The sequence below is a fragment of the Misgurnus anguillicaudatus genome, chromosome 16 (genome assembly GCF_027580225.2).
Source record: "Misgurnus anguillicaudatus chromosome 16, ASM2758022v2, whole genome shotgun sequence".
NCBI classification, from domain to species: Eukaryota; Metazoa; Chordata; class Actinopteri; order Cypriniformes; family Cobitidae; genus Misgurnus; species Misgurnus anguillicaudatus.
The window spans coordinates 33,379,074-33,396,080 of NC_073352.2; the positions used below are offsets into that span (position 1 = coordinate 33,379,074).

At 40.0% G+C, this 17,007-nt stretch overlaps 1 protein-coding gene across 1 annotated transcript in view; it reads right to left on the minus strand.

Annotated features, from left to right (window-relative positions):
• atg2a (autophagy related 2A) overlaps positions 1-17,007 on the minus strand; it is a 35,204-nt gene that overhangs the window by 9,338 nt on the left and 8,859 nt on the right. Inside the window, exons 8-30 of the mRNA XM_073854533.1 lie at positions 16,278-16,445; positions 15,973-16,112; positions 15,828-15,891; positions 15,501-15,753; positions 15,282-15,423; positions 15,095-15,193; positions 13,617-13,778; positions 13,266-13,530; positions 12,900-12,987; positions 11,831-12,002; positions 9,010-9,152; positions 8,781-8,923; positions 8,534-8,688; positions 8,250-8,400; positions 7,997-8,181; positions 5,717-5,797; positions 5,528-5,634; positions 5,350-5,442; positions 5,191-5,261; positions 5,028-5,104; positions 567-737; positions 359-485; positions 45-268 (exon numbers count right to left, since the gene is read on the minus strand). Coding sequence (XP_073710634.1) covers positions 45-268; positions 359-485; positions 567-737; positions 5,028-5,104; positions 5,191-5,261; positions 5,350-5,442; positions 5,528-5,634; positions 5,717-5,797; positions 7,997-8,181; positions 8,250-8,400; positions 8,534-8,688; positions 8,781-8,923; positions 9,010-9,152; positions 11,831-12,002; positions 12,900-12,987; positions 13,266-13,530; positions 13,617-13,778; positions 15,095-15,193; positions 15,282-15,423; positions 15,501-15,753; positions 15,828-15,891; positions 15,973-16,112; positions 16,278-16,445 — 3,281 coding nt within the window. The remainder of the gene's footprint in view (positions 1-44; positions 269-358; positions 486-566; positions 738-5,027; positions 5,105-5,190; positions 5,262-5,349; positions 5,443-5,527; positions 5,635-5,716; positions 5,798-7,996; positions 8,182-8,249; positions 8,401-8,533; positions 8,689-8,780; positions 8,924-9,009; positions 9,153-11,830; positions 12,003-12,899; positions 12,988-13,265; positions 13,531-13,616; positions 13,779-15,094; positions 15,194-15,281; positions 15,424-15,500; positions 15,754-15,827; positions 15,892-15,972; positions 16,113-16,277; positions 16,446-17,007) is intronic.

Genomic DNA, 17,007 nt, shown 5'->3' on the forward strand with positions numbered 1-17,007 from the left:
AACGTAGTTAGCAAATGGATGTCAATCAAACTGCAGGTACAAACCGGAATGCCCATCCCAGGAGCTTCTAGGATGCAAAAGTCATCATTGTCGGTGGAACCTTCGGAGCCGTCCTCTGACATCACATCCGCATGAACCTCCATAGCCGTGGTTACCAGTCCGTCAAGATCAGACTCCTCCCCTTCCAATACTGAGGGGCGGGGCTTAGGGGCTTCTCCCGGGAACAAGTAGACGGAGACAGGTGAGGCTCGTCGGATGGAGGGAGAGCCTGCTCGACAAATACAGGGTGGACAAATTAATGTTGTTCTGTTACACACACACACACACACACACACACAGATACTGTTGCTTGCATTACCAAAATCTTGTCCGTCTTCCTGTAGGATTCTCTCTGTGTCAATCAAGGCATCTGTGAGGTCATACTGATTAATCTCGGCTGTCTCCGCTGGTGGGCATGAAGGGAGGGAGGCGGGACTTTCAGACAGCGGAAGGAAACAGACACTCCAGAGTTGAGTTCAAAGGTCAAAAATATAAAGTATACCAGAACTGTAGCAGACAAATCTCACCGGAAGCTTCTGTCCGGCGATTTCTGTTGGAGACGTGTGGCGGGGTGGAGGGTGAAGGTCGCCCTGAGAGACCAGGTACTGCAGCATGTTGACCAGAGCAGCGCACGAGTCTGCGCAGGTGTGCACGTGAACGACGTTATTGGAACAGCGAAGCTCGAACAGCGGCTGGGTCTGGAAATATTGCACACCGATAATAAAGTCATTTCAGAGAATTGTTTATAAACACATCATAAATGTTCGAAATGTATTGCTGAATTTTATGTAGCATTAAACAGTTTTTCCAGATTTCTGTGTTCAGGATGATTTGGGCAGGGTTAAAATGGTGGCTCGATGACACACTGGAGCCACTGAAGATGGGGCTCCGCCCCTAACACAATCACGGGCATCCATTCAGGTTGTAGCGGTATTTGGAAGTCAAAGGGACACTCCACTTTTTTTGAAAATATACCCATTTTCCAGCTCCCCTAGAGTTAAACATTTACCGCGTTTTCCGGGCTATAAGTTGGGTTGCTCCGGAGTATAAGTCGCATCAGTCAAAAAATGCATCATGAAGAGGAAAAACCATATATAACTCGCACTGGACTATAAATCACATTTACTTAGAAAATTATTTTTTTCGGCTGCATATTTTACTAACTGCAGTTTGTTATTTGCAGAATAAAAGTTTCTTTTTGGGGGCATTTTGTTTGTCTTTTTTGTTAGTCTTTCTCAGTTGTCTTTAAGTTTATGTTTCAGTTAATTTTTTCAGGGGTAGGCTACAGAAGCAGCATATAACGCCCTCTGGTGGCTGTAGACGGTAATGTTTTCTATTGGTTCATGTTAGTTTTGACATATAAGTCGCACCTGACTATAATGCTGCGTTTACATTAAACGCGTTTTCGGGCTTCAAAATCGCGTCTACCGCGCCTAGTGTGCCGCTTGAACAGTTTGAATGCATTCGGATTTTGCATGTGACGAGTGTCAGAGGCAAAATCCGCTTCTTGTGGGAGGGGCAAGTGCTATGCGGTTGTCTGTTTGCAAGATGGCTGATGTTGATTGTGCATTCATCGAGAGAGTTACCGGTTTGTATTTGGTAACCTTACTATAGGGGAAAAATAAACGGCGCGGGTCGATAAATGTCACGTGACTCAAAAGTTAAATGTGTATTAACTTACCAGGTTGCCCAATGTCCTCACTGACACTCTTCCAAACGAGGTCTTTTTTATTCCTGTCTCTATAGAAATAAGAACTTGTGTCGTATAGCTCCGGGTGACTGCTCACAGACAATATCAAGCGTTCCTTCAGGTTGAATGAGTGACTCTGGGCGGGGCTGCCGCCATAGCAGCAAGCAGGCCCATGATTGGTTAATGCGGCGTGAAAATCCGCCAAAGTTCAACTCGGGCGGCAGCCGCCATTTCGCGTCAAACGCAAAATGCACAAAAACCACCATTCACGCGTCTCGCACCAGGCGCTCAATTCACGCCATTTGCACGAATGAGGCGGAATCGCGTGTTTCCCGCCACACCAAACGCCTCATCCGCGCCGCGAGACCTCCAGACGCGCACATTGACACATTGAAAACACTCGTGCTTCACGCCTCTACCACGGCTGGTGTAAATTCAGCATAAGTCGCAGGACCAGCCAAACTATGAAAAAAAGTGTGAATTATAGTCCGGAAAATACTGTATTTTTTTTTTAGTTTTGGAATCCATTCAGCTGATCTCCGGGTCTGGCGGTACCACTTCTAGCACAGCCTAGCACAATCCACTGAATCCGACTAGACCATCAGCATCGCTTTAAAAAGTATAAAAAATATTTTCCCATCTAAAACTTGACTGTTCTGTAGTTACATCGTGTACTAAGACGATATGGCTAGGAACTATACTCTCATTCTGGCGTAATAATCTAGTTCCTAGCCATATCTGCTTAGAAAATCGTAACTTTTAATTCTTTGTCAGTCTTAGTACACTATGTAACTACAAAAGAGTCAAGTTTTAAATAGGAAAAATATCCAAACTCTTTGGTTATTTTCGACTGCGATGCTAATGATCTAATCAGATTGGGGATGTCAAATTATGCATTTTCCCATATTCGATGATCATTTAAATTAACGATCAATCAATCGAATAATCGTTAACAGTAATAGTGCAATAAGCCATTACAGCAGTGGCATATAGCCAATGACATAAAAGTGTGCATAAAACGCCAGCTTCCTCACGCGAATTAAAAGATTTTATTTTGTCTAAATAATATGCTAGTGGGATTGTAAAATGAGTCAATGTAGTTGGTGTTTTGATAAAAATCATCAATTTAATCTAGTAACGAAATATAATGACTAATAGACACAGTAAACTCCGCCTCATAACGGGCACTCCGCACAGTCGTATGCATCCATGACAAAATAAAAGTTTCATTATCATCAAGTGTTTTGCGATTCACGCGAATTTGCAGGTGACGCCCGAGTTGAAAAGTTTGAACTTTGGCGGAATTTCGCGCCGCGTTAACCAATCAGGAGCCTGCCTGCTGCTGTGGTGGCAGCCCCGCCCGGAGTCACTCATTCAAGCAGTCACTCTGAGCTATATGACACAAGTTGTTATTTCTATAGAGGAGACAGGAATAAAAAGGACCTCGCTTGGAAGAGTGTCAGTAAGGACTTTGGGCAACCTGGTAAGTTGTAATACACACTTCACTTTTGAGTCACGTGACGTTTATCGATCCGCGCCGTTTATTTTCCCCCTATAGTAAGGTTACCCAATACAAACTGGTAACTCTCTTGATAAATGCACAATCAACATCAGTCATCTTGCAAACAGACAACCGCATAGCACTTGCCCCTCCCACAAGAAGCGGATTTTGCCTCGGACGACAGTCAGTTACAGTTTACACTTAACAGTTTCTTGCCAGAATTTAAGTTTTTCATTTTAATCTGTTTATTAAAAACGGCTTCTGGACGCCTTCCCTAAAGCAGCGTTAGCAGCGCTGCTATGCTAATCTTGCAGGCTTCCCTGAAGAGGGTCTTTGCTTTCAGTATCCTAACTGTTTAGATTTTCGGCATCGGACCCTCTCAGATCCTCTGCGGATGCAATTTTGTTATGTTAGCAGCCAGCCTCGTCTCGAATGAGGACAAAAAGCCCAAGTGTGTGTTTGGCATCGAGCATCATTGTGATCATGGCTAGTTTAACTTCTTCGCGCTTGGTTAGTTTTTTCACCAGCTGTGTATGTGCTTTGCGCAGGCGCCGGACACATGTGCTTGCTTTTTCGACAATCGTTAAGTTTTATCGATTTTATTCTTATCGACAATTAATCGAAGATCGATTAATTGTTAACATCCCTAAATCAGATTCAATGGATTATGCTAAGATATGCTAAAAGTGCTAGCACCAGACCCGGAAAGTGGCTGAATCGATTCCAAAACGTTAAAAATAAAATATTTAACTCTAGGGGGCTGGAAAATGAGTGGGCATGGTTTCAGCAATGACAGTGGACACGCCCCCAACGTTTGATTGCAGAGCATACTTTAATTCTGCTTACTTTTCCCGGATTTTAGGAATTTACTTGGTGGCTTTTATCATTTCAAATTTGTCTGGGTATTTCATAACACATTTTATTGTGGTGTGATAAACTCTGAACACATATTTAAAAGGGCTGTAACGATTAATCGTGCAAATGCGCATTTTCTCAATGAATGAATTTGAATGAATTACGATGAAATCCGAGCACATCCAAAAGCCAGAGGGCGCTTTCTTGCAGAAACTACCTTTGTGCCACAGAAGAAGTAGGATTACAAACACTATTCCAGGAAATGTCTAGAAGAATATTTATATTGCCGTTCTTCAGATTGTATTTTCATGATAATAAAGAATATTTGAATGATTTTGTTTAACGAGTGTTTCTTTTTTAAATGCACATTATAAATGACTCCGACTCGTAATGATTTTAGATTGATAAGGACTTCTTACTGACACGCACAAGCTGCGCATAAAACACAAAATCGCAGCCTTGCGATTCAGAATCGATTTTAGACGGGTCTTTTTAATATGATACGCGATTTATCGTTACAGCTTTAATGCAAATGGGTGAAGTGTCCCTTTAAATATTAAGCTTTGTATAGTTGGAACCTGAGTCACGTTTTTGAATGGTCGTGCATCATTTCCTCAGTTGCCGCCGAGACAGGAGAAATACATATTTTAGGGTTGCACTTCCTTCTTTCAATGATGTAAAAATCATCATTTTGCATCATTGAAAGCAGGAAGTCCAATATCTTTGTTGAGGGGGTGAGACTACAAACACCCCTTTTCTCAGTCAAAAAGGCACCAAATTCAAAATGTATGTTACATTTCGACTACAAATATGACGTACTTTCAATAAAGATTCATGTTTCTATGGGTGAAATGCTACTTTAATATCACTTTAACACCGAAAAATATATACTAATAATTCAAATGTATGGAAAGTTCATGTCAGTCATAGTGGGACACTAACTGGTTTACTAGAGTCTGTTCCTTTCCATGTGGTGATGGCCAACTCCAACAGATCGATGTCTAACACGCACACATAGTCTAAGGCAGAGAGAAAATATAATTAAAAAATACTTTTTACTGCTTATTCACATATTTAACCAGAAGTGCATTATTTGAAAACAAACCTCGTCTCAAATCCACCGTATCGCTTTCACATTTATCTGACAGGTACAGCGCAGAGTCATCCAAGATAAACCTTACAAGAAAAACAAAACACAAAACAAATGAACATAAATTTCATCAAATCCATAAAACCGTCTGGGTCGGAAACCCATCATCGGTACCTGAGGTGAAAGGTTGCCGTGTCCACGATGATGTTGCTGGACAGAGAAAAGGACTCTGCGGTAAACAAAACTCGCAGAGGAAGATAAAGAGGTCTGGAGGAGAGAAAAGACAAAGAAAGAGTAAGAATGTCTGTAGGGATATTTGAAAAGTCTTGTGATGTCGGGAGTCTTGTGATACCTGTAGTCGACCGCGCAGGTGGCCAGATGAGTGTGTAGTACTGTAATGACAGCAGGTGCGGTGTATCCTAAAATATCATCATCTATAACATCAAGGAAATCAACTATCTGCATAAAAAAATGCAATATGCACATTAGACAAATCCGACACACCGTGAAAAGATTTAAGCTTTATATGCAGACTGCCAACCTGTTCATGCCAGCTGTGATTGGTCAATGCCATGTGATGTCGTAAAGTAGCACCATGGAGTCGCAACGCAACCACAAACTCCTGCAAAAGAAATAAGTCAGAAATGAGCAAATCCAAAAATGTCAACTTTATCATGAAAAGTAAAGTTTTTAACTATACTGAAATCTTAGATGCCAATATTTGGTGGTACCCATGCAAAGTATTGGTTAAAGTTTTTAAAGCATTTTTTATTTTTTAATAGTTAAGTGCAAATTTCAGAAATGTCACATCCATAAAGTTGTTTTTTCTCATAAACGCGCATACAAAAATCAAGTGAAAATAAATAATAAATGTTCCTTAACTCTTTCCACACCATTGAGGAGTTATAAGGGTTAATGGACGAAATAACTCGAGATGTGTTGTTCGGGCTGTTAACAGCCACTGTTTTTTTTTTGTCTTAATTTGGCCACAACTTTCTCTCTGTTTCAGCAAATGGAATGATTTTTGGTGTCAAATCCTATATTGACACATATTTTGAGAAAATGCTTTGAAATTTAACAAAAACTCAATATACTGTGGCCAAATTTTCTACCCTTTCTGTTGTTCGTGGATGAAAACAGACACTAAATTAAATTGCTGTAAATCAGATTAATTTTTCAAATTTTTTGGCATAAATCTGTTATATTATCCTTAGTACTGTTCAAAACTACCAAATGTTTACAGTATTTAACTCTTTAATTGCCAAGTTTATAAGTGATGTCACTGATTTGGGGAAACATCAAAACACCAAAATGACAGATTTTCAATATAAAAGTGATTGTGGACTGTTTATTAAAAAAAAAAAACTTTTTCACAGTCTTGAGAAGGTAAAAGATTAGTAAAAACATTGGCTTTGATGCATTTTTAGTTTTTGACCAGCATCAGATTTAATTTTTTTCTCCCTAATTAGTTGTTTGTGGCTTTTTAGCCCCTTTGACTTCCATCATAACCACATTTCTTTATTGTTGGTTGTCTCATTTTTACGGCTGACAAATGTGGCACCATTAAAACTTTAGTAAAGGGTTAATGGTGCCAAATGGTGATCAACAGTAAAAATTACAAATTTTATCTCTTTGCAAAAGGAAAAACCACTAATAATCAAAAATGTGTGATTATATGATGTCATGGCTTCAAAAAATCCCCCAAAAAAATCATGCAATCAAAAAATGTTATAATGAAAGTCATTTGGGCAAAAAAAGTAAATGTGGGAGAAAAATCAAATCTGATGCTGCACAAAAACTAAGAATGTATCAAAGCCAATATTTTTACCAATCTTTGACATGCCCAAAAAGGTTACCACAAATCTAGTTCACAATCACTTTTTATATTGAAAATAAGTCATTTTGTGCGTTTCCCCCCCCAAATCAATGAGATCAGTCATGAACTCAAAAATTGTTTTTTTAAGAAACATTTGTTAGTTTTAATCAGTTCTGAGGTTGATTAATGGATTTATGCAAAAAAAGTGAAAAAATATTCATCTGATAATTTTTTACAGCTGTTAACAGCCGCGAACAACCCGAAAGAGTAGTGAATTTGAACAACCCACACGGGTTAAGAGAAAACTCATGCCTGCCAATGACAGGTTTTTATGACAATCCATATTTCCGCTATTATCTACTAGGTGGCGCTCTAACACAACTTATAAAACACTAAAGTGCCACTGATCCAAAACCAGTAAAAACTCAGTGTATGTTTTGATCATCGCTCTGAATCTGATCTCTAATAAAAGTCCTTCACAAAAATGCAATTATCTTTTTGTTCAAAATTTGGTATTTTTTAAGAAACCTACTCATATTTGAGAAGTGATAAAAAGAGAACAAATGAAGATCGGATGAAATGTTTTTTTTTTTCTTAAAAGCAGAAGCTCTGTTCTTTCATTTGACGTATTGTATGTTTATATATTTAAAGAAGAACATTTTCTGGAAATCATAAAAAACTTTTAATTAAAAACGCAGGCAGGGAAAGAGGTAAAAAACCGTCCCTTCTACATTTATTGGTTATTATTGCTTTTGGTTCCAACAAAATTCCTCCAAAGTGTGTTGTCTCCCAAAAACTTGTGTCCTTTTTATGTCGCATCGCATGCATGTTTGCCTCATCTTAAACAGAAAACAAGAGTATAGACGGTTCATTCTCTAAGAATTTATATTTCAATATACTGCAAACGTCACATGCATAACGCTGGAATTGGTCAAATGTATAACTTCATAATAATAAAAGTGTCTACAGGTCATGCAGTGGCAAACAAGGCGGTGAAACACAAACCTTGACATTTCTCTCAAGGTCTAATGTGATTTTAATGGCGGTCGACAGCATTTGAATGTCAGATTCTCGGCCACCGACGCTGCTCACCCCCACCTCCGTGGGGTAAATGGTAGGGTCCAGATATCCAGGGGCAGTAAATCTGGGCATTTCCAATCTTGCAGGGATAGGGGAGTCGGCGACCTCCGCTGTAAATATAAGAGAAAGATGCTAAATACCTGTAACTTCAAAATTAACGTGTCCTTTATGATGTTACCTTTATGATAGAGCTCCACTTTTCTGCTCTCTATGGTCAGGAAGTTAAGATTGGGGTTGTTCAGATGTTGCGACACACTAAAAATCTTCCCCCCTTCTAAATCCAAAACGAGTTCCCCGTGACACTCTTCCACTTTGCGACCAGCTTCATTCTAGAGATGAAGAGAACGACTCATCAACATATTTAATGTAGTGACATTTTGATACCTGGTCCAACAAAGGTGTTTTATTTATATTTAATTACATATCCTCTTGTGAACTAATGATATTTTTCCTGAGAATAACCTTGCAGTCAGTCACGGCTTGAAGGCGACCTTTGCCGATCAGCACGGTTAAACAAAGCAAGCTGAGTCCATGGCTAGACTGAGGCTCCACTTGTTTCCTCCTCTTCGATTGGCTGGCTGAGTAAAACTGAGTCTCTTCCTCCTCCGAGTCCGATTCTGCGATGAGAGGATACGAAAATAATATTAGAAGATAATCTTTCATTGAAACCAAAGCATGTTATCGTTTGAAATACGACATGTGGACTGACCCAGTCTGAAGGCAGATTTACAAAGGTAAAACTCATCATCTTCAGCTCTGCGATGATGTGAGGGACTACGGTGTAAAGAAGAGGAGGGTCCTTGGGGAGGTGGAGATGGAGGGGGCTCCCACATCAACAGATCATTATTAATCCTAGGGAGAAAGAAAGACGAACAATGCTATTAAAATCCTAAAGCTGAATATGAGATTTACTTTTGATGGTAGTAGTGTAAGCAAACCTGTTGTATATGCTCTGGAAGGCTTCTTTACTGGGCAGGAGGACACATGCTACGGGAAACGTGATATCAACCACATACTGACATTGAGATATACACTGAGACTGAAACTCCTTCATTTCCTCTGGGTCTGCTGGTATCACCATCTGAAATAAAAAGAGAGATGAAATGATGAAAACCAGACAGAAGATACAGTTGTATGGGTGATTCTCACGAAACCATTGAAACACCACGGCACTAATGATTTTAGCTTTAAAATGTGTAATATAGTAACATTAAAAAGCATCAGAATTAACACAATACCGTGTTCTACCTTGCACAATGTGTGATTTCAACATAAGAATTTATAATTGTACATTTTATCTCATTTTCTGCTGAAATTCTCATTACCGCAATGTGTCCGGCTGTGTTTGAACATGCGTTATGTTGTAATTTAATCAAATTAACACAAAAATATTAAGAAAAAAATAAATGGATGTTTTGCTAGACTACTTTAGATGACAGAAAAAATATGTACTGAATATTCATGTATAATAATAATGAAGAAAAATTAGGAAAATGATGTATCCATGCCTGATGTTCTCATCCTCCGCAACACTTTTTGAGAACAGTGTAAGCACACATACAGAATTTTAATAAAGTTTGATTTTGAGTGACCAAGCACATGGACCAGTTACTTCAAGATGGCTACCAGGTAAGATCATTTTTTACAGTTAATTTGAAATATTGTCTTGTCAGAATGCTTACACGACATTTTGATTATCATTACCGCAACAGATGCTTATTAAATGTTAATTTAATTAATAGAAGCATAATACTTTGATTTTAAATGCAGAACCTCCAAATTATGTTCTTTCAGGTTTGTCATGTCATTTTGAAAATATGTCAGTGTTGATGTTTTCTGACTGTTGCGGTAATGAGATTTTTTAGGACTAATTTTTTAAATTATGCTACAAAAAGTGTTAAATGATAAGTAAGAGTTTTTAAATTAATGTTCCCATTTACTCCAGACTTTGTTTTTCAATGTCTGGTGGGAAAAAAAGTAAATTTAAGCCATTTTTAAATTTTCATGCTTGACATTTTTAAAACCAGAGACTGGCAGAGATATATTTTCAGTTTCATATGATAATGGATCGGTCTAAAATCTTTTAATTACTATGTCAGGAGATGCACCGAATGTTTGGCAACCGAAACTATTCCGCCACAAATAGCAAAAAAGCATTTTTGGTGTTTGGCTGGATAAGTGAAATGTGAAAATGTTTTTGATGACGCAATCAAAAAGCAACCAGCATAGAGTTATGCACCGTTCACAATACAAGCCACACAGGAACAAAGTGACAAAATCCTACCGGCATGGGTGTCTTCAGCAACATAACAGTTCAATTTTATGCAAATGATGAGCGACTTTCAGGAGCGACTATCAATAAAAGTGAAACAGTGTAGTTTATGTCCTCTGTCTTTTGTCATTTACTAAAAGGATGGTTAATCATTTGATCATACAACCAGAATTAGGAATGCCTCTAAACGACCTTTATTAAAAGAGATGGGCGACACACATGGTAATGTGAACATAGCGTGAGGGGCGCGCACATGCTTTATAAACGCAGCAAAGATGTTGGCAGTGTGAAAGCATTTATTTGATCTTATTTTTGGCTATTTTCAATCGAACAGTTCCTGTTGCCAAACATTCAGTGCATCCCTAGTGCAATTTCGAAAAACGCTTTAAAGCTCCCATAACACACACTGTTTCTGCGTATCTGATGTTAATCTGGAGTACCTATAGACCTTTTGTGTGTTTGCAAAGAGAGATGATGTTTTTTGTGGGCGGAGCCCAACTTGTGGCAGAAAGTGACAGCTCCGCAATAGGGATGTGAAGTGTTTAGAGCTAAACTGTGATTTTTATGGATCCGGTGTTCTGTAGAACTCCGCTGCAACCCCGGATAAACAGACTATATATGAAGAGTTTTGTTGCAAAACGAGATAACCACCATTTTTTTAATTGTTCAGAAATCTCGTTTTTTGGTTGTGCATTCCAATTAATTTCAATGCACCTGCAGTTGGTTTGTTTTGATTTATCCCTTCATAACTTAAAAAATACAGCTAAGTAGAAACAAAATAATAACATGATGACATAATAATAAACATGTTTTCACAAAAATGTTAAAAAATGGATTTATCTCGTTTTGCAACGAAACTCTTCATATATATTGTTTCCATAATGTTCACTGATCCAAATTTCTTCTCCTTACATCCAAAAACACACTTTTTCTTTTGGGCCATTGCTGAGCCTGGATAAAAAACAAAGTTGTCGCGTGAAGTAATGCTGGTGACTTAGCGTCCTCGGTTCTCATTCTCCCACTGATTGACGTGTGGGCGTGTTTTTTCCACAGGAAGTGCACATAAAAAGAAGTGATATGTATGGCTTACACCTGAAACGTCAGCTGGATCCGTCCCGTATTCGAAAAAACTTTAAAACTTTCCAAAACTTGTACGAACCCTGGCGAAGTGCATTCGGCACAGAAATACTCTGTAACACGTCCTACTGCCTTTTTGACACTTTGCATTTGTTTAGCATGACAAAACCAACTCTTAAAACTGTGTTAATAAATCAGAATGCATGAAATACCATTGAACCCCCCCTTTAAAGTTTTCTTGCCATTTTAAAAATTGTGACGGAAATGACGTCATAAATTGCAATCAAATCGACAGAAAAGACAGAAAATACATCCTGATAAAACACGTGTGATATAGAAGTAATTTTAACAAAACAATCAAAATAAAGAACAAGCAATAAAACAAATAAACAAATGAGAAACAGATTTACCTCCTCTGTCTCAAACATAGTGCGGTTGGATGAGAATGGAGAGCTGTTCTTCTCTCTGAGCTCACAGGGATTCTCCAGAGACACAGAGCCCAGACCTAAATCTCCATCCAGACCTTCACACGGACCTCTTTTATCAGACCCTGCCGCACCCTCATGCACACGCACCTGGATCCTACAGACAGCAGGTAAAGTTGAACATTATTCGATCACCGTTTTTCTTATTTGAGTTCAAGAAACACAATTGATGATCTTGATGTTGACATTTTAATTGGGTAGAAATGTTTTTGATGTCAAGCAATTCCGGAGATTTTCCTTGTGTAATTCCCAAATCAAATTCAGGCAAATTTGTGAAATAAATACATTACCTTGCTAAATGAGGACGTACGAATTTAGTTTTTATATAAAACTCATTATAAAAACTAGAATATCTTAAAAGGATTTTTATGTTGATTAAAAAATAATTAATTTGAATTATCAAAAAATAAATATTTTGTCTGATGTACACCTAGGGTTGCCAACTGTCCTGTATTAGCCAGGACGTCCCGTGTTTTGGGTCCTGCATCCAGTTTTTTGACTGCTACGCTGATTTAACCAGTGACTGTTTTAACAGGCTTGTTAGACTTCATGTGGTGCCACAAGAACCAAGAGGCAGATAACATAAAAAAATCCTGCAAGAGCGATTTGAGAAATCATACAGAGGAGACTGCTATGGCAATGCTCTCGCGGTACTTTGATGTCAGCAGCAACAGCAGCAGTGTCACAAGTGTTTTAGACAGATATTTAAGGTAATTAAAATGTTTACTTGATTGAAGGACTGTGTTAAAAGTAAATTGACAAACTAAATAAACCTACCGTATGTTGCCATGGCATAAGAGGTATAGATTAATATTTAATTAGGAGATTAGCTATTATTTTGACAAATGGCTTAAATACACTGTACACAAAACCATATCCGGACTGCTGCGGCAAGCCATATTTTGTCCCGTATTTCAGACTGAGAAAGTTGGCAACCCTATGTACACCTTTTCAGACAATTGTTCAGTAGATATATACACAGTCACTTTCTCACCTGGGCATGGACTCAGGGTTGTGCGGATCTGGACTCTTCTGTACACGGATACAGGGAAATGCCTCCCCTTCCCAGCCTTCATACACTCCTAAAGCAAACATAACATATAACTATCACACGAATAGCTCAGAGAGTACACTTCAATATTAACACACAACATGAAATGGCCTTCTGAACATGCTTAACCCAATGCAGTAATGCAACATATTTTTTTAAGTTGCTTGTCAGATAAAACACTTTTTTTGTACAAAAAAACATCCATTGATGAATTGTGCAATAATAAAAAAGTGTATACAATGCAGATATATTTTTATATCATGCTGACATGTACACTGGATGGCTCATTAAAACTCATCATCCCCTCACCATGCAGATCTGTGAAACAAGCCTCCAGCAGTTTGGTAAGTTTGGCTCCAGGGCTCAAGGGGCTCTCCTGAGGAACATCTGGCCCCTGTTGAGACTTCAGCTCCAGGTTGGAGATCTGCAAGCTCAAGATCTCACTACGCACCGCACGCTGGCTCAGGGGTCGTCTCAGTCCTGGGGGTCGAAGATCAGGGATAGGGAAACGCACCTTCAGCACAGCGTGAGGAGATTGAAGCACCAGAGAGGAGTGCAGCTCTAACAACTGAGGCTCAGAGAGGAAAAGAGAGGAATTTTAGCATAAAACTAAAAGGAGAATTGATTGGCGTTTCTGAACAGGATAGGATGCGCAGTGACCTCAGCAGTGTGTGCTCTTTGAGGTGGTGTTGGGCAGTGACTCAGAGCTTGCAAGATGTACTCCAGTCGACCTAAAATATCCAGGTCCAACTCAGAGTTCAGTTCTTCGAGCTCAACCTGTAGGGCACTGTCTCTGCGCACCACACGCCGTCTGGTTCCACTCTACACAAAGAAAAGGACAAACATGCTGATAAACATTATATATACACATACACTCACCTAAAGGATTAGTAGGAACACCATACTAATACTGTGTTTGACCCCCTTTCACCTTCAGAACTGCTTTAATTCTATGTGGCATTGATTCAACAAGGTGCTGAAAGCATTCTTTAGAAATGTTGGCTCATATTGATAGGATAGCATCTTGCAGTTAATGGAGATTTGTGGGATGCACATCCAGGACACGAAGCTCCCGTCCCAACACATCCCAAAGATGCTCTATTGGGTTAAGATCTGGTGACTGTTGGGGCCATTTTAATACAGTGAACTCATTGTTATGTTCAAGAAACCAATTTAAAATGATTTGAGCTTTGTGACATGGTGCATTATCCTGCTGGAAGTAACCATCAGAGGATGAGTACATGGTGGTCATAAAGGGATGGACATGGTCAGAAACAATGCTCAGGTAGGCCGTGGCATTTAAAATGATGCCCAATTGGCAAAAAGGGACCTAAAGTGTGCAAAGAAAACATCCCCCACACCATTACACCACCACCACCAGCCTGCACAGTTGTAACAAGGCATGATGGATCCATGTTCTCATTCTGTTTACGCCAAATTCTGACTCTACCATCTGAATGTCTCAACAGATATCGAGACTCATCAGACCAGGCAACATTTTTCTACAACTGTCCAATTTTGGTGAGCTCGTGCAAATTGTAGCCTCTTTTTCTTATTTGTAGTGGAGATGAGTGGTACCCGCTGGGGTCTTCTGCTGTTGTAGCCCATCCTCCTCAAGGTTGTGCGTGTTGTGGCTTCACAAATGCTTTGCTGCATACCTCGGTTGTAACGAGTGGTTATTTCAGTCAAAGTTGCTCTTCTATCAGCTTGAATCAGTCGGCCCATTTTCCTCTGACCTCTAGCATCAACAAGGCATTTTCGCCCACAGGACTGCCGCATACTGGAGGTTTTCCCTTTTTTACACCATTCTTTGTAAACCCTAGAAATGGTTGTGCGTGAAAATCCCAGTAACTGAGCAGATTATACTCAGACCGGCCCGTCTGGCACCAACAACCATGCCACGCTCAAAATTGCTTAAATCACCTTTTTTATCCTATTCTGACATTCAGTTTGGAGTTCAGGAGATTGTCTTGACCAGGACCACAGCCGTTAATGCCTTGAAGCAACTGCCATGTGATTGGTTGATTAGATAATTGCATTAATGAGAAATTGAACAGGTGTTCCTAATAATCCTATAAGGGACACACTTGAAACATGTACGTGTGTAAATGTATAAGATCACAGATGAATTGTGGTACCTTGCGCATGTGCTTCTCACAAAGACTGTGGTGAATCTGAGCACATGGTCTGGTAGCGGTGCCCATCGTGAAGCCGCCAGCTGACTGAAACTGCAAAAGCTGGGAGAACAAAACGTGTGCGTGCACACATATTTATTAATAAGTAATAAGGCTTTTCGAATGTTTTGTTGACAGGTGTGATGTGTACCTTTGTGTACTGTGGACCACCAGAGTCCCACAGGGACTCCAGTAGTTCCAGCCTACTGAATGAGAGGTCAGAGGTCATGGCTCGGATGTGCTTCCCTGCGCTCCGCATCTCACACACCAGCTGCACAGCGGCACCGGTCAACCTGGAAAAGGTCAGAGAGGATCAGAGGAAATGCATGCACATAGATCTACAAAACGAGCAACTTGATTCCTTATGTACCTGATGTGAGAGTGTGGACACGCCTTAGAAAAACCCCCTCGTAGATTCTGGAAGTCTCTCTCGCTAAACATGCTGTCTTTAAAGAAAGCAAGCTCTTTAAAAAACAGCCGTGACACCTCGGCCAATGACGAGAGCCCGTCGGGCCTGGTGGGCGGTTCCTGCTCCAGCAGAGTCAGAGTGACTCCGCCAAGAGAGAGGCGGATTAAGGAGTCTGGTTTTAGTGGCTCTGATTGGCCACCACGGGATGAACGTTCTAAAGGGGATAAAGAAGTATAGATTGCATTAAAAGAAAGACAAAAGACTATGCATGTGTACTCGGATACATACTTGAGGGTCTGCTACATTGCGGTAAACTAGTTAAGGATCCTGGTACAGGATAACGGCGAGAACCCTGCAGGTTAAAATGATAAAGAACCCAATCACAAGCTGCAGACACAAAATTTCAAAGGAAGTGGACAGCAACAGAACGCACCTGTGACGACATAGGGTTTGATTGGGCCACGCTACTCTGACTGTGAATGGACGACTCCATGCTGTCAGACATTTCACTGCCAGAGCGTGTGGACAACATACTGCTGGTCATATAGCCGGGACCCATCGAGAAAAACATCTCTGAGGAAATAAAGAACAAGAACAAAATATTGACTATAGATCACAAACTAATCTGGCTATGCCTGCATAGTATTCTGAAAGTATGCCTTCACAATTGAAATCAGACATCTAAATTAGCTATAACAACTCCAACTATATTCTCTCTCTCTCTCTCTCTGTACTTGCCTCCATTCTCCATACTGGTGACATAGGGCTCTGCATCCAGCTCCAGATCTCTGTCCATCATCTCTGCACTTAGCTGTTTACTGAGATCTTCCTCAATTAAACGCAAATCATCCGAACCCAGAGGTCTGGAGACTCCCCCGCCAGACACCCCACCACCACTGCTGCCTTCTAACATACAGAGATGGACGAAAATATAAAACACAGTAAGGCCTTGTTCATGCCAATAGCTACAAAGATAAAGTTTTTAAGGGGAAATTTTATGCAAAATCCACTTTTACAAGGTGCTTGTTGGTGTGTTGGCAGTGTGTGAAAACAACAACCCTGCGATAAAAACAAAAATCCGCCCTCTCTTTTTGTAATCCACATTAAACCAAAGCAGTCTCATTAAATTTGCTGTTTTGATTCTTGTTAATGTGATGTCACACTGATAAAGCTCCGGCCACTGACTGACTGGTTAATTAAACCCTAAAGCTTTTCTAAATGTGTCTGTTACGGTACATTCACATGGGACGGAAGCGTAAACGCTTGACGGAAGGCTCGTCTAAAGTGTGGCCAACAGCCAATCATCGTGGCCGCAACACATGCTCTGGTCTTCCATAAATGTAATTAGCTGGCTCTGCCTAGGTTATTTGCATAAGGTTATCTGATTGGTTGACACACGGGTCGCCACATGAAAAGTTGAGAAATGTTCAAACATCTGCCGTGAGCAAGGGCAGTGACGCGGCGCTGA